Source organism: Manis pentadactyla, chromosome 13, assembly GCF_030020395.1.
Source record: "Manis pentadactyla isolate mManPen7 chromosome 13, mManPen7.hap1, whole genome shotgun sequence".
In the NCBI taxonomy this organism is placed as follows: Eukaryota; Metazoa; Chordata; class Mammalia; order Pholidota; family Manidae; genus Manis; species Manis pentadactyla.
The window spans coordinates 5,222,359-5,240,228 of NC_080031.1; the positions used below are offsets into that span (position 1 = coordinate 5,222,359).

General features: G+C 43.2%; 1 protein-coding gene across 4 annotated transcripts; it reads left to right on the forward strand.

Moving 5' to 3' along the window:
- Positions 1 to 8,273: 8,273 nt before the first annotated feature.
- On the forward strand, positions 8,274 to 17,870 carry LOC118929640 (T-cell surface glycoprotein CD3 epsilon chain). 4 transcript variants are annotated; one of them, XM_036919906.2, is made up of 9 exons: positions 8,274 to 8,411; positions 8,558 to 8,633; positions 10,526 to 10,546; positions 11,638 to 11,652; positions 14,237 to 14,260; positions 14,681 to 14,908; positions 15,707 to 15,874; positions 16,418 to 16,464; positions 17,253 to 17,870. In XM_036919906.2, exons 2-9 carry the CDS (start codon positions 8,567 to 8,569, stop codon positions 17,307 to 17,309), a joined length of 627 nt encoding a protein of 208 aa, XP_036775801.1. In that variant the 5' UTR covers positions 8,274 to 8,411; positions 8,558 to 8,566; the 3' UTR covers positions 17,310 to 17,870. The 4 variants fall into 4 exon arrangements, with proteins under 4 accessions (XP_036775801.1, XP_057346582.1, XP_036775802.1 ...); XM_036919907.2 differs by having other exon boundaries at positions 8,311 to 8,411; positions 8,525 to 8,633; XM_057490599.1 differs by lacking the exon at positions 11,638 to 11,652.

Genomic DNA, 17,870 nt, shown 5'->3' on the forward strand with positions numbered 1-17,870 from the left:
TCCCTTGAGGGCACAGTCCAGGGCTTATTCATCTCTGTATCTTCAGCACCCAAAACTGCTAGGCACATAGTAGACACAATACACATTTGCTAAATGAGTAAATGCTTACTTAGTGAATAGTCTCCCGGGTACCCACACCTCAACAAAGCTAAGCAGTGTGGAGCTCCCTCTGGTGGAACACGAAGAAGTTGTAAGGATGAAGACCTACACCTCAGTCCCAGCTTTAACTGCTTATTTTTGTGAAGATCATCTCCATGATCGAAAAATCTACCCTGAAAAAACACTTCCAACCTTCCACTGTTTTCAGCCTAGAAGCCATAATGAAAGGACCCCTTTCATATTATATGAAGCAAATATAATCTATAATGTATGTAATAAATTCATTTTGAATATGTATAATGAAACATTAAATTGTCAGAACGTGTCTATTTTCATTCATTATAAGTCTTAATTATTGAACGAATAATCAACAATGGTCTGAAACTCAGGGGTCTGAAACATAGCATTTGGAATGTACCTATTCATTTAATATTCAAATAATTATTTACTTCAATAAGAAAACAGGCCAGACACTTAAAAAATATCTGTTATATGCAACACTATGCTGAAAAAATATTAGCAGATGCCCTATCTGGCTTCAAAGAACTCACAGTCGGTGCATATTAGAAACTTTGCAAAACTCTGCAAAGCATTGTATCATTTAATTCTCACTACAGGTGAGGAAAATGAGGATGACTTACCTAACTACCCAGCTCTCTCCTGCTGCAAAATAAATGGTAAAATTAGGGTTCATGCTGGGGTTTCTGTATCTAAATCCAAAATTCTTCCCATGGTTCTCACAAAGCCCCACAAAATCAAAGGCATTTTATTTCTTTAGCTTTTTACTATGGAAATTTTCAAATGTATGCAGAAGCAGACAAAATAGTATAATGAACCCTAGGTACTTACCAACCAGCCCCAATTATCATCAACCCATGGTCAACCTTTTTCCATTTATACCTTTGCTTATTGTGGATAAAATGAGAGTTCCTGTGGCCAGGATTCTCACCTGGCCCTGGTTGACTAGCTCACTGCACACCTGTGGGCAACACATGGCTGTTGACTCTATATAAAGAGCTCCGCCCAGTGCTCTGGGTGCAACAAGGTGGCAGGGCTGCAAGGCTGCAGGAGAGCAGAGCAGGGGCTGGAGTGGTGGCAGTGCCGAGGACAGAGGCCCAGAGGATGACTGTGCAGGACGACTGCAACAGATCTGAGTATTTTATGCAGGGCTTAATGAAGAGTGGGCAGCTGTGGACCAGTGGTAAGGAGTATGAGGTAATGGTGATAAACTGGGGGAAACTTAAGGCCTTTGTTCAGATTCTTCTCGAGGTCCCCTTGTCTTCAGAGATAACGCAGCTCCTTTCCTCTAGGCATAGGGAGGGCACCTCTCACAGGAGGGCTTTGTGCCTAGTTCAGGGGAGACGATGGGGAAAGATCAGAGTGACCTTCCTGCTTCTGCCATTTTCTCAAACTCCTTCAGCTTAAAATATTCAATATGCTGACATGCCATATTTGGGATGGCATGTCCTGAACCCCATCTAAAGCAATAATATTTGGGGTCCAGCCACTATCAGTCAGCTGAGCCCCGTCACTCACCCACAACTCCAATCCTTGTAACAAGCTGATGCAGCAGAGAGAAAGCTAGGATTTACAAACCTTACATAACACAGACTTCACAATGGTTAGATCTTCCCCTGGTTTGCACCCTATCCTCTGGTGGTTAACCTTCCCCATCTCGTTTCCATTGCTGTTCACTAAATGTTTGAACTTGATTTAATAAACCAAATGATTTAATTCTGTCTGTGAGTCATTCCGCTCTGTGATCCCTGGGACTGTTTGTTATGCACTATATTCGGAGGCTATCAAAGCATCAAGGTAGTTTCTTACATGACAATTCTTTTGACACTTATGACAAGATGTTCCAGGCTCATCTTGTATGCTTCTTGCCCTAGACCTGAAGTCATCCACAATTCTTCAAGGATCTCTGATTACTTTTAATGGAAAATAGCATTTGAGGCTACAGTATGGACACCAGTAGTGATCATTGCTACTGCGTTAGTAAGTTATTTTTTCAGTTATATATTGTTTTATGTTATATAGGCTTCTTAATTCTTCCATTAAAATTAATAACTCAAAGTTAAATATGCAGGCTCAGACCTGAATCTACTCTTTATACAATCAATTCTCAGTTAGTCAAACTTTACAGATAAATGCTTAAGTGGGAAAGGAAATGAGATGCCAGATTTGGGGTTAAACTCAACAAACTGAACACCCACATATTTGTCTCCTTTATCTCCTGAAACCCAACTAAAATGGCATATCTATAAAAGACAAGAAGAATGTGAAGACAACAATGTACAGGAAATGGAACAAAAGTTTAAAAGCTTAGGAATGAGTTAATAAGTGGTAAATGAATTAACATGCCAGAAAAAGCTAAATTCCTCCAAAATACTGAAGAAATAGAATACTACTCAACTCATTCATTGAGACCCACACAGCCCTGATACAAAAATCAGATGAAGACACTATAAAAAAGAAATCTCAAGGGTCGGAGCCAAGATGGCGGCGTGAGCAGAGCAGCGGAAATCTCCTCCCAAAATATATTTTTGAAAATACAACAAAGACAACTCTTCCTAAAAGAGAGACCAGAAGACACAGGACAACAGCCAGACTACATCCACACCTGCGAGAACCCAATGCCTTGCGAAGGGGGGTGTCGGATGATCAGCTATGGAAGTACATTTTTCTGATAATATTTCTTTCTCTTAAAAAAAAAACAAACAGTTCCTGTGTGGTGGTCTCCGATAGGTTCTTCACAATGGTATAAAGGTCATATCAAAGTGTGGGCAAAGGGTTTGTTTGTGTTTATACAGAGGATCAAAGCCTAATTTGGCTACCCAGAAAACGAATTAAGATACGATATGAAGAAGAACTTCCAACATCAACATCCTCTGGAAGAGTCATTCCAGAAGATGATCATCAAAAAACTTCAACAAAGATCCTGGCACTGTTGCAGTTGTAGCTGCATTCATCCCTCCAGTTCCTGGACTTGCCATTGGAATGAAGGGGGAGATATCTAAGCTGGCCTGTGCATACAGTAAAACAACAAATTTGTCTGGATCTATATTGTCAGAACTCAACCAAGAATTAGGAGAAGTGCAAGTTGCAGTGCTCCAAAATCATGCCTCTATAGACTATCTAAAAGAACATATGGGATGTGAACAGTTCCCAGGAATGTGTTGTTTTAATTTGCCTGATTTTTCTCAAACTATTCAAATTCAGTTAGACAATATCCATTATATTATTGAAAAGTTTTCACAAATGCCTAGGGTACCTAACTGGTTTTCTTGGTTTCACTGGATATGGCTGGTAATTGTAGGTCTGCTTTTGTTATGTATCTGTATCCCTGTTCTGTTAATGTGTGTATGCAATTTAATTAGTAGTTTGTTAAAACCTATACATGCTTATGACAAGAAGTTATGTCAAAGAAATAATCAATCTTCCCATGTTTTCTCCTGCCTGCTACTTCTATAGCTTTTCTTCTTCCTTCCTAATTACAACCCTTAAATAGAATTCGTGCCTCATATCAAAAATTACTGAGTATCATAATTCTTCCAAATGGTAAAGATACCTCAAGACAAATGCTGGGCATAGAAGCCACAGGGCATAAATCTGCAAAGAAGTGAAAAGCTAACCTTTTCAAAGAATATTGCTTCTCTCTCGCTTACCAACTTTACATTTCCCTGTATGGCCCCGGAAGATGGCTGGTTAGCCAGAGACGGGTAAGATTCCTCAAGGGAGGAACAACCTAAGACAGGCACAGTCGCAGGGGGGTCATCAGGTGAGAAATTGGGGATCAACAGAGGTGAGGATTAGAACCTCACCCCCCCTGTTTTGATAGAAATCTTCTGCATCTGTGGATGTTTTATTGCCCTGGTCTAGCTTGGATTGACACATAGTCTACAGGCACACACCTGATCATCTACATGTGCTCTCTTACAACACTAAACTATGTTTTCTACCTTTATCTTGCATCTACCTACAACTTCAGCATTTTATTAAAAAAATAATAAGGGAGAAATGTGGGATTCACATATAAATCAAGTATAAAAATCAAATGAATAATCATATCTGACTTGATTGTTTATAGTTCATGATGCGTGATCAAAACCGAAAGTTTCTGTGATGGCTGCCCTTGCACTGTTCACCATGTAAGAACTTATTCACTATGTAAGAACTTGTTCACCATGTAAGAACTTGTTCGTTATGCTTCAGAAGATTGGAGACTGTTGAGAATTAGGCTTGGGGTTGATTAATGATTGTGCATTGAGGCCCCTATACAGAATTTTATTGTTGTTAACAACCATTTGATCAATAAATATGAGAGATGCCCTCTCAAAAAAAAGGAAAAAAAACTTGAGAAGCAATTCAAAATAAAAAATAAAGAAATCTCAAGCCTATTTCACTCATGAAAATAGATTAAAAAATGCCAAACCAAATATTAATAAATTGAATCCAGCCAGGTGAAAAAAAGAAAGAAAAGAAAACACACCGTTACCAAACAGGATTTCTCTGGTTATACAACAGTGGTTTAATATTAGGAAATCTATACCTGTAATTCACCATATAAACAGATTAATAGAAAAACCATCTCAGTAAAAGTAGAAAAAGCATTGGATAAAAATCCAGTGCCTATTCTGGATAAAAGCTCTTTATAAATTGAAACTAGAGATAATTCCTTAACCTGATAAAGATTAACTATTAAAATCCTACAGCAAATATTATCTTAAATGGAGAAACAGCAGATTCATTCCCAAATGAGGAATTGGGAAGAATGCCCAATATCTGCACTTCCATTTGGTGTTGTATCAAAGGCCCTATACAGTGCAGTATGACAAGAAAAACAAATTTGAGACTTACAGAACAAAAAAGAGGAAATGAAGCTGTAATTTTTGCAGAGGACATGGTTTTTCAATTACCAAAACAAAAAAGTACAAATGATTAGGAATAATAGGAGAATTTAGCAATGAAACTGAATATAAGATTAATATATATGTATTATATATAAACATATAATATTTATATTTTAAAATATATAAATATATAATATATTAATTATATATAATATTAATATATGTTTCTACACATCAAAAACAATCACTGAAAACATTGCTAAAAAATAAAAAAGATCCCATCTACTATACTACCAAACTATATCAAACAGAAATCTAACAAAAAATGTATGTGATCTGGATGGAGGAGATTGTAAAACATTCTTAAGAGGCATTTTTAAATACTTAAATAAATGGAGAGTTACACTACATTCATGGATTCACAGACTTAATGTCCTAAAGATACCAAATCTTCCCAAACTGATCCACAAGTTTATTCCATTTTCTATCAAAATCCCAGCAGAGATTTTCTTGAAACTGCTAACATGATTTTAAAGTTTATACAGAGAAGTAAAAAGCCAAGAATAACCAGGACACTTCCAAAAAAAGAACAGGGCAAACAACTCACTTGATGAAATACCAGGATTTATAAAGCTATAATAATTAAGATGATTTGGTATTGATGTAAGGATGGAAAAATTAAGTGATGAAGCAATGCATAGTCCATCACACATATGACCTTTACACATATGAAACCTTGGTATAGAATGCGAGTGGCATGTCAAAAGAGTGGGGAAAAGAAAGACTCAAAAATTCAGAGCTTGGAGAAATGTCGTATGAAAACAATGAAACTGAATCTCTAGTTTATATCATATACTCCAAACGGCTCAAGGAGTGGAGGAGGCAGGCAGGAGGTTGTTGGTTTTTGGTATTCATTTTCAGTTGCACCTTATTGTTTGACTGTTGTGTTATTCTGGTAAAAATATAAATTCATTCAAAAAATAGAAATAAAAATCTTAAGATTAACAGAGATATGGTGCTAACAGAGATATAGTGAAAAAAAATAACATTCACACACTCTGAAGATGAATTGGTACCACTTTTGGGGGAGGGCAGTTTGAAACTGTCTGTCAAAAATTTGATTGCACATATCCTTTGGTCCAGCAAACTTTCTCCTTGGAGATTATCCTGTAGATATACTTCCTGAAAGAGGCATATACATGGGTGTCAGTTGCAGCGTTGTTTGAAAGAACAACAAAAACGACACACAACCTAAATAACCATCAGCAGAGGATCGGTCATATAAATAATGGTAACTCTATTTAATGGAATATTTTTCAGACAATACAAAGAAAAAATAAAAGGCTAGAAAGTTTGATACTTCAGATATGGAGAAATGCCAGGTAATGACAAAGTCAAGGTGTGGGTTGGGGAGTACCCCCATCTCCTGAGGTGGAGAGGAGGTAAAGGCCATTGAAGTTGAGGAAATCAAGGACTGTGAAGCCTGAGAGTGGGAAAGGTGGCCCCTGTGGAATCTCTCAAATGTTAAGGGTAGAGAGAAAAAGTGCACAACAGGTGCTTAAGTCCCTAGTGAATGTGGGGGAATGCTGGGGAATCTCTCAAATGTTAAGGGTAGAGAGAAAAAGTGCACAACAGGTGCTTAAGTCCCTAGTGAATGTGGGGGAATGCTGGACAGGTAGATGAGCAAAACCGCGAAAGAAGAGCAGGAAAAAGCCCGAGGCAAGGACTCGGCCTCTGTGAAGGCAGTTGACTGGACCACGGTCACACCTGCTCTCTGGGAACAGTTCTCCTCCAAGGCAGGACGATGTGCTCATTGCCTCAGATGAAGCCATCCCAGCCTCAGAATCCACGGGATCTGCTGCGGTCTCAGTTCCCCATCTCCCTCTGCCCAATCCCCAGCGAGCCACCTGCAAAGAGACCTCCATCGCAAAGCCTGTTTCCCAGACAGCCTGAAGGATGACAGTGCACGTTTAGAGAGGAGCACGTAACCACTAGCAGAAAACTGTTCACACAGTTCAGTGGTTTTCTCGTGGGAGAGGAATAGGGCAGAGGCGAGCTGGGGCAGGGGCCGTCGTTAGCCACTCCTCTGTGCTTGTCATTGTTTTTGGCATGTGTACAGATTACTTCCATAATTAAAACATTTTCTCATTTAAAATTTTTCTTTAATTTAAAGAATCTGATACTGTCCCTCTGCTGCTTTCAACCCTTCAATTGCTCCCCAGTGCCCTTGGAATAATCTGAAAGAATTCCTGACCTGGTTTGTCAGTCCCCCCCAGCTGGCCCCTGCTGACTTTCCCGTCTCATGTCCTGCCACCTCCTCATTCTCTTGTTACCTGCCCTTCTGGACTTGCAGTCTCCTGAGCCGGCCTCTCTTCCTCCTCTCTGGGCTCCAAGCATGGTGCTGCCTCTGTCTGGAACATTTACTTCTCCTCCCCTCCACCTGGCTCGCTCCCATTCTTCCATCAGATCTCAGCTGAGATGTCACTTTTTCAGGGACACTATCTCTACTCCCAAACTATATTCAACCCCTCTTTAATCAGTCCCATGGCACCTGTATTTCCTCTTTCCTGGCATCAATCTCCCAAAATGTAATGTCCACTTTTCCTTGCTTCCTCCACGAGGATGACCTACCTTTGTTACTACTGTATTATTATCACCTAGCACGTAACTACTGCACAGTAGACACTAAATATTTACTAACTGTAATTCTGGCAAGATGTTTTCTAGAGTCCCAGCTCTGTAGTCTACAAGTTAGATGACCTGTCTGAGCCTCAGTTTGCTCAATAAAATGGGGATAAAAATAATACCCACCTTAGAGGTTTGTTTCGGGGATTAAATGAGATAGGATGTAAATCCCTTAGCACAGTGCCTGGAATATGGTAAGCATTTGATCAATGCACGCTTAAAAAATTAAGAAAAGTTGTATTCAGTTTACACACATACTGAGACTGTCACTCTTTACCCTTGCCAACACTGAATATTGTGTTTTAAAGTATTTTTGTAAATATTACAGACCAAAAAAAAAATGACATCTCATGATTTTAAGCCAACATGTATTTTCAAGCCAGGAGCTTTTGTTAACAAGATGGCTACCCCTCGCCAGGCACACCGTAATGAAAGCAGATACTTGGTGCTTGTTGCTCTTCCTGTCACGGCTTATTTGGGGAGGGGCAGTTCTTGAGTAGGGGGTCCCCAGTGTGGAGATACACTGTGCAAGGCCCCGGGGCAGCTGAATTGCAGGTATTTTTCACCACACCTTCAGATTTTGCCAGAGTCCTCTTGCTCATACTATGGGGACAATGTGGGGCTCATCTCCGCAGCCTGCCCAGGTGGCTGCCTCTGCCTCGAACGTTTCCCAGTGACGCAGAGCCCTGCAGGCCCAGAGGCCCCTCCACACTTCCTGCGAGGGTTCAGAAACCCGCCTCCCCTCCCAGCCGTAGGTGCCTGCTTCAGAAAATGGTGAGTCTCCCTCTACAAAGCGCCCTCCTTCACTGGGGCAACTGGGGGGCAAGGGCCCCAGGGTCCTCATCTCCAGCAGGGGTTTTGAAAAAGTCTTCTGGTTTCTTTTTCAGAACGAATAAGTAACTTGTCCTCCGCCATTTTAGGTAGAGTAAATGTCCTGTGAGAGAAGGATGCCGTCAAGGAATCTCTGGACAGTTCTGGGGCTCTGCCTCTTATCAGGTGAGCAGCGTGGAATGGGAAAGGGTGGTTTCTCCAGGCCATGGGAAGGCCCAGTGGTACCAGGGAGCCTCATTTACCCGAAGATGTAAGGACCCATTTGTGCTGTGTTAGGGGAGGGAACTAAGGCTGGAGGCTAACAAAAAAGATGTGCCAGAGACCATTCAGGGAACAGCAACAACAACAAAAAAAACCAGTTAGGTTCACAGCTGTTGAAAGCAAAGAGCTCTTGGCCTCCAAAAGCAAGTGGGTTCTGTCAGTGAACTACCGGGTCTTTGAGAACTAACACAAAAGAGGTTAGAAGAGCCGACCCCCACTCCTTGTGAGGAGAGCAGATAGTTGAACCCCGAACTGCGCAGAGCCTAACAAGCCTTGTATCTGAGACGAGACAATAAAACACCTTACAATTTTCCATCCTTTTCAGCTAACCAAGAATTTTCTATTCATTTAGCCCTTTTTGAAGCAAGGTGGGATACAAATTGATAACCAACATTTCATGTCTCATATGAGATAAGGAAGATTTTCTTTAAAGGTCGCCATTTTTTAAGTGCCAGATACTGTGTAAAGAAAATTTCTTTCCATGTGTTAACTAATTTAATCCTGATCCCCACCTAGAAGGTTAGTGTTATGTTCCCTATTCTGCAGGTGAAGAATTTGATATTCAAAGACGCTAAATAACTTGTTGAGAGCTGCACAGCTACTAAGCGCTAAAGCTGATCTGGGCGATCAGGGCTATCTGTCTACAGGCCTGGGCTCTTAATGGCTGCACTACATGAAGCAAATGGCTCGCCAGGGTTTGATTTCAGAGACCTAGAAAATGCTCTCTCGGCAGGGGCTCCTGTCTCAGAGCCGCAGCCATGATGCCCCCCCACTTCCTGCTTCATCGTGGGTGTCTCGGGTTTGAATGTGCACATAAGTCCTCTGGGGATCTCGTTAAACTGCAGCTTCTGCCTCAGTAGGTTGGGAGTAGGGGCTGCAATTGTGCATTTCTAATAAGCTCTGCTTCTGGTCCAAGGAACACACTTGGAATGTCCAGGGGCAGGTTGTGACTTCTGCAAGGAGTGGGCAGGCATTTTTCTCAGAAGCCTCTAGTGTAAACTATGCTTTGCCTAAAGAGAGAGAGAGAGAGAGAATGGATGTCAGAGACCCAAGCACCGCCAGAGATTTGGCATCAGGAAAACGCGCCCAGTCTGCTCCGGGGGCAGTGAGGGTGGGGGTGTCTCACCCAGGGCCGAGGCTGGGTGTACAGATAACCTTCAGGCAATGTCACTGGAATGAACCAGGTTATCGCTGAGTGAGGGGCCCTGGACTGTTCAGGAAACAGCAACATGTCCCCCGCGGAACATGGGGGGCCCCGCGAAAAGGTGCCCAGGCTCTTTGACACACTAGCTCTAGTTGATGAATAATCCAAGTTTCAGATATCTCCAGCTCTGTCTCAAGCAGAAAACAAATGGAAAAACTGGACCATCAGGCAAGCGGGAGCCAGAGATGGAACAAGAATGTCAATATTTGTACCTAACCAAGAGCTTGTTTTCTTCCACAGTCAGAGACCAATTTTCAAAATGAAGGCTTGGCTGCAAAATTCTTTTGCTGTTTCTCCAGCCACCCAAAGAGCAGCCCCAGCTTTTTCTAACTTCTGATTTTTCAAATACTTCGTTTTCATCTTTAATGTTAGATGCTTTCTTGCTCTGTTTCATCCGAAATTGGCCAGGAGCCCCGGGCCATGCCCAGAAGGACGTGTCCCTTATCTGGGGTATCAGAATGCCTGTGATCCAGCAGTGGTAGGGAGGGAATCTGGTGTTCAGAAATGGTCTGACTGGACCACAGCGCTTTTTCTGCTTGGAATTTCAGGGCCTCATAATTACTAACTCTTTTTCTTCTTATTTGTTTTCTAGTTGGCGCTTGGGGGCAGGAAGGTGAGATCACTTTTCTTTCCTTGTTTTGAAATCAACCCAGCATTCTTTGTGTTCATGAGTGGAGCTTTCTCTAGACCTCCCACAGAGCTTACACAGAGAATAAAAGGGGTTTCTTCAATAAATGGGGTTTCTACCATCTTCTCCTTTGCCTTCTCATAAGTCTAGAGTACTGATAGACAAGAACAGGAAAGCAACAGAGATGGTAGGAAATAATGTCAACTCTTCAAAGAAAAAAAATTGAGACTGTTAAGTTGAAAATGCCAAGTTTTCATTTGTTTGCATTTCATATTTGATGTGAGACTTTCTAGAGCATATGTGGCTTGAATGCACACACCAGGATGCAGTAAATAAGGTTCTCGGGAAGCATTTGAGGATACTGTCAGGATCACTGCCCAAATGCAAATGTGCAGTTGTGTTCCTGTGTGCACATGTGCCTAGCCTGGACTTCTTTTCTTAATATCAACTGTAGGGTCAGGAGTGTCCCAATGTTGGAAACCCTCCTCTTCAATCAGCAACTCCAAACTGAGTGAACCAGTTTTGTGTTTAAAGGCAGCCACTGTGCCAGTCTACATTCCACTGTACTACCTGGTTTATGGTGTCCTTAGGACCACCCCCCAGCTTTTTTTTTTTTTTACCATGCAGCATGCTTTAGTGTTACGTTACTGACAGATAGGATGAGTCAAAAGCACTGACACATGTTCCAGGATAGCTCATCTCTTCTGCATGCTCTCACCATTTAGATTTTTGTTTATTGTTTGACATACACCCAATATGGATCTTCTTTTTTTCCCAGCTCTATTGAGATACAATTGACATATAACATGGCATAAGTTTAGGTGTACAATGTAATGATTTGATATTTAAATATATCTATTGCAAAATGATTATTTAAGATCCATTATTGTATATAGCCATCAGCTGTTTAAGGTAGGTTGTAGGGCCCAAACCAGCTTTTCATATATAGCCATGGGAAATTTGAAGCTCCACTGTTTCCTAAAGGCTGACGCAAGAGTCTTAACCGTTAGGGTCACAGTCTGATCTTAGTAGTGGGTAGGACTACTGCTAATGGTTTCTTATCATTTCCTTTTCAGATAATGAAGACAATGGTAAGAGGATTTTCACTTTGTAGGACCTGTTTTCAAGTGTGGTTCAAAATGGTCATGGAGGACAATCACAGTAATAAACAGGACTATTAGAGGGAAAATATAATTATCTTTCTATAGGATCTGTGTGCAATATGCCTGTTCGTTGTTAACTATCATGTCTGATTATAGCCAAGCATGATATGTGCCCCTATGCATACATTCAGGGAATATACATGTGCTTGTAGGTTGGAGTTTTTGTGTAAATCATGAGTTTGTTGATGGCAGAGATGATGTCTTATTTATCTGGCCCAGTGCCTGGCACATAGTAGATGTTCAGTGAATATTTTTGAATGAATAATGATCATACACATGAATGCATCACTAACTCTCTCCCCTCAAGAAACCAGTGGTCTTGCATGAGAGATAAACAATGATAATATAGTGTGTTGCAGCTATGATATGAATAGATACAGAGTAAAATAAAATATGTACAGAGGAGTGGCCGACTCTAGAGAGGGTAGCTGAGAAAGGATCCCCAGGGGGGGAATGATTCTTGAGCAGAGTTTTATAGGATGAGCTTGTATTTTAGGGAAGAAGGTATTTTAGCCAGAGGAGATAGGGTGTGTAATATGAGGTTAAGAGTCTAACTCTGAAGCTAGAAGCCACTTGGAATCCTGGCTTAACTTCTTACTTGCTGAGTACCTGTGAATAATTTACTTAACTTCTCTGTGCAATAGCATCATGTGTAAAATGAAAAAATAATGATACCTAGCTTGTAGTGTTGTTACGAGGACTGATGGCTCACTTAGAGTATTTCTGACATCTAGAAGGCAGTAGGTAAATTTTAGCTATTATTACATGGGAAGCATGCAGTCTAGGTAATAGCATTAAAGTTTATAGAATATGAATACGTAAATTTAGGCATTGCCCTAAATATTTTACCTGAATTTCCTCATCTAATTCTCATAACATCCTTGTTCTACCAATAAGGAAAACAAGGCTTAGACAATAAGTAGTACAATCACAGAGGTAAATATAAATGCAGAGTTAGCTAATACCGAAGCCCATTTTCTTAACCAGTAGGAAACGTTGTCTCTGGATGTACATAAAATCCTTGGGAACATGCATCCTATTTCCAAGCACAGACATGGAGGCGCTTGTGTAAGCGTGTGTGAGTCTAAGCTCTGCTACTGGAGTTGTGCCAATAGGAGTTGTGAGCCATTTTCTTTACGTTTCTTTTTCAAACATGCCAAGCAGGGTGAAATATCTATTTACTTTTAAATTATTTTATTTATGATTTCTATCTTACTTAAACTTTTTTTTAAAATATCAGTGCTGAAAAATTATTTCTAAGTTAAAATGGTATCAACTATCTATTGTCATTATACTCAATTCCCAACTATTTGCAGACAGATAAACCTGGAGAATGATTCGTTTGCATTTCCTATGACCTCAGCCGAGAGCTGCCTGGGTGGCAGGGTCAGAACTCAGCTCTGTCCCCCATTGCAGCAGGACCCCCAGACAGAAAGGAAGAAAGCAGCTTTCTCCTTGAGCATCAGCTGTGCACTCCCCACCTTCACCTTCATACTCTGTTTTATTCACACAAATACCCTGTGCAGTGGGTGTTTTTCCTCCATTTCCCAGGTGAAGAAACTAAGACTCAGAGAAGTTACATGAGTTGCCTTTGGTCACACAACCTGAGGCGGCTCTGGGACTCAAAGACAGGGCTCCTGACTCAGTCTAGTGCTCTGTCCCCAACAGCATCATGTAGCAAAATACCCCACAGAGAGAGGCCTGTCTCTGAGTGCCACCACTGTCACATCCAGGCTCAAGCCTCGCCTGGTGCTGCCCAGTGCCCCTGCCACAAGCCTCCCAGGAAATGAGGGGCCACCCCAGCCCCCACCTCCTGCGGTAAAACTGCCTCCCGCGGGGAACGTGGCTGGATCTCCAAATTATATAAGTGCATTTCGGTTGTCCACCACGTAAGTTCCTCCCTCTAACAAAAATAATTGAGAGTTGATTATACTCAAAGGTAACTTAAAATAAAGCCACTTTTTAATGGAAGAATCACTCCCTTAAAGTGAATATAGTCCTTCACATAATTTAAAGACAATAACAGAAAAGTGATATAGAATAAATAGATGTTTGATCTCTATTATGAGAGATTCTGTTAGTTACTAGAAAGAACTTCTGAGTAATGAAAAGCAGGCAGGCCCAGGCATCAGTGATTCAAAGACAGAAGGTCTTATCTCTGAGAAGACCGTTTCGTACTTGTCTGGAACAGGCTTCTGCTAGTGCAAGGGGCTAAGCTCCAAGCTTTAGAATTTTTCAGCTTTAAGATTTTAAGACTTTCTGAGCTTCCATGAACCTCAATCTAGGAGTACATGCTGGTATATTCTTGATTTGACGTCTCTGAGTTGCATCTATGAGCTTCCTTCATGGGCTAAGTACATACCTCACCTTTAAGGCTTGTGGTGTCCTAAAGGATGGGCTCTCTTTCAGAATTTGGGGGGATACTGTCTAGTCTCACTTGAAAAACTTTCCCTACAATTTAAATTTAAGCCAAGGTTATTTTCTCACCACTCTTTCCTTTTTCAATTTTCAGATGAAAATATACATGAACAGAGAAGTAAGTGTATCAGCCTTTTATGTATGCCCCGTCTGAGGATGTGGGGACATGGATAGAGGAGAGGGAATCGATGGAGAGAGATTAACCCCCAGAACTGAGGTCCTCCCTACATTACATTCCCAGCTCCCATTTCAGAAACATTCCAAATAGGGACTTTCATAGGTTTTCCTTTACTTCCATCCTCCCTTTCCCAAGTCCCCAAGCCCTTGCCTAAACTCTGACGCCACTTTCAGAAGGTTCTCCGGTTCCCTCTCTTGTGTATCCCCTTTCCAGCTCTCAGTTCCCTTTCGACAAGGAAATCTGAGACCTGGATGACGGATGTCTTTCTGCACGTGGCCAGTTCTTCTGTCATGCGTTTGCCCTTTGAACTCTTACTGGTTTCTCCCTCTAGTTTCACATCTCTTCTCTCCCAATCCCCAGCATATAAAGTTTCCATCTCTGGAACCAAGGTAACACTGACATGCCTGGAGAATTCTGAATCGGAAGCAATAAAATGGGCCAAAGATAATGTAGAATTACCTGGACCATTTAATGAAAATAAACAACTAGAACTGGAAGACTTTTCAGAAGTTGAAAACAGTGGTTACTATGCCTGCTACACAAGCTCCTCGAAGGAGAAGAACCATTATCTCTACCTGAAAGCAAGAGGTAATACAGGTCTCCAGAGCAAAGGCTGCTAGGCTCCTTGGGGAGGGACCTTGGCAAAAGGGCATTCTCCGTCACCTCCCCTAGCCTCGCTCTCCGGTGCCCCAGCATCTCTGTGCCTCTCTGCGATCAATCCAGGGACTCTCCAGGGCCACACAGCACTAGTGTTCTCTGAACTACAGGCGACACATCAGTATGGGGCAGTACTAGATCTAAAACAACAGCTTCCCAAGAGACAGGATTGGCACACTTGCATCATGGCCCATCCAGAATTAGGACAGATCCATATGAGTTTATCTGATGCTTTATCCACAGGCAAATTCTTCAGAAGGATTTGCAAAGGAGATTGAACGCCACTATAATAACATGTCATAAACCCAGGCATAAATAATAAACACCACTGATGGCTAACAGTTATTGAGTGCTTATTAATTTTTAAGCACTATACCAAACACTTGTCAGGGATTTTTTTCAGGTGATCCCCTCATATGAGTTAAGTATTATTTTATTCCCATTTTGTAGATGAGGAAACAGAGGCTTTGTGAATTGAAAACACATTTCACAATTCTCAAAGCTAGTAAGTAATGGAGCTGGGACTTGAACCCAGGACTGCCTGACTGCAGAGCCTCTGCCCATAACCACTACACTTTGCCATTGCCTGTTATTATAAGCTCATCAAAAGAGGCTCTGTCCATGGCAAGCATGTGAGTACAGAAGACGGAATGGCCTCCGTTTGTTCCTTCCTCATGTCCAGTGTTCTCGCGCTCCTTCCTCTTCTCCCCACACCCCCGCCCGCCGCAGTGTGTGAGAGCTGCATGGAGGTGGACCTGATGGCAGTGGTCACCATCATCATAGTGGACATCTGCATCACCCTGGGCTTGCTGCTGCTCGTGTACTACTGGAGCAAGAACAGGAAGGCCAAGGCCAAACCAGTGACCAGAGGGACGGGTGCGGGCGGCAGGCCCAGGGGTAAGACCATCGGGTTGGGTTGGAGGAGATTCCTGCCGAGGGGGGTGTGCAGCCTGGGCCGGGACGGGTGGCAGGTCCGCAGCTAGGTCCAGACAGCTTCTGTAGAACATTCACTGAACTGCCCAGATCTCGGCAGAGGGGTTCACGCCTCAGATCACTCCTCTCCTTCCCACCCTAGGAAAATGCAAAAAAAAATTTGATTGACATTTCCTCAAATGCCTGTCAGCCTCTGGAGTCTTCAGACTCCACCCCAGTCTGTGGGGAGAGAGACTTTGGGACGCTCATTTCTGCCCATTCCTTTCCCTTCCTTGGGGGGAAAGGAAGCAGTGGAAGGGCCTGGAGCTGGGAAAGTCACCAAGTGATAAGAGGGGCGTGGGGTCCTTACGGACCAGATGAAAGGAAGAAAAGAGAAAGGGCAGCTGAGATGCAGAAAGGGAGCCACGGAGGAGGGAACCAGGAAGGCGCCATCCTAGATCTGAGTCTCACTGCCACCAGATTGGGGTTCCCTCATGGAAATGAGTCCTTCCCCCCCCTCCTCTGCAGGACAGAACAAGGAGAGGCCACCACCTGTTCCCAATCCAGACTACGAGGTAACAAGGGATAGAGTGGGGGGAAAGGGATACCTCTAGGGGAGAAGAGGTTAGGTGGGGCTGTCCATCTGGCCTGCCCCTCACTCTGGGCTTCAGGACATCCCACTATGTACCACGTGGGCCTCCTTCATGGTAGAACAGGGCCACCCCGAAGGCCGCATGGCTTCCACAGCCATGGAGCAGTGGCAGCCAGGGGTGACATCCCTCTTTCTCTGGCTTATTCATTAGCTGGGATACAGCCAAGGGGAACACCACGTATGCAAATTCTAACATGATAAACTCTGGACCGATGTCCTGCCAGCATGCACCAGTCATACCAGCTGTTGACACCAGACATCACAGCCTCTCGCCCTCTTGATCTGATTCGGCTGCCAAAGAGTTAATGCGGGGCAGAGCAGAGAACCACCTGGGTTCTTCTGATTGGTTGATGTGCATGCATTACCAGTTGTAAATATCTTGAATTTCCCACCTGGCCAAATCAAGGAATAGTTATTGCGCACCAGCCAAACCTGCGGGGGTCCCTTTCCTGAAAGGGACTTCATTTAACCCTGACAAATGCCCTGAGAGGTGGGTCTTTGCAACTGAATTTTTCAGATGGGAAAACTGAGGCTCATAGAAGGTGACTGGTTCAAGTCTAACGCTTGTGCCAAGTTCAAATTCGAGCCTACCTTCTAATTCCTAGTCCAACGTCCTGTCCCTTGCCCTGAGGCTAGGTTTTCAGAGGCCCTTCTGTCTTAGGAATTGCTTCCTCCCATCCCGCTGACCACCCCTCCCTGTTCCCCTCCTAGCCCATCCGGAAAGGCCAGCACGACCTGTATTCGGGCCTGAACCAGAGAGGCATCTGACAGCGCCCGAGGACACTGCCTCCCACCGGCCCAGGCCTGGCTCCTCTCCTGTCTGCTCCACCCTGTATCCTGGACAAGCCTGGATCCCACTGGAGAACTGTTCCTCTGCCTTGCGGGGAACGCGTCCCAGGCCCTCCTGCCTGCCTTCTCTGCTGGCGCCCAGTCCTAGAATACTTACTGCCTCCTCCTTATCCTTTGAAACATCGCCGCTCCTCACACTGGCCGCCCTCTTGTCAGGATATTTATTTCTGTTATTCGTCCCCCCAAACCTGCCTTCCCCCTTCAGTTCCCTCCTTTTCCTGTGTATAGGTTGTCTCATCCCTAACGATTTCCCCTACCTTTCTACCTTTCCAGCTCTTTCTTTGGCGACCCTGCGGGGATGGACCTGGTACATGCTGGCAGGGGTCCTGCTCCATTCACAGACCCCGGCCCAGAGCCAGCCCTTGGCTCCCTTCCCATCCCCGCTGTTGGCCCCTGGAGGCTCATTTGCATCTCCATCAACGTGCTGTGCTCCCTGTCAACTGAGAGGGAAGAGAAATAAAGTGCATTTGGCTGAAAGAA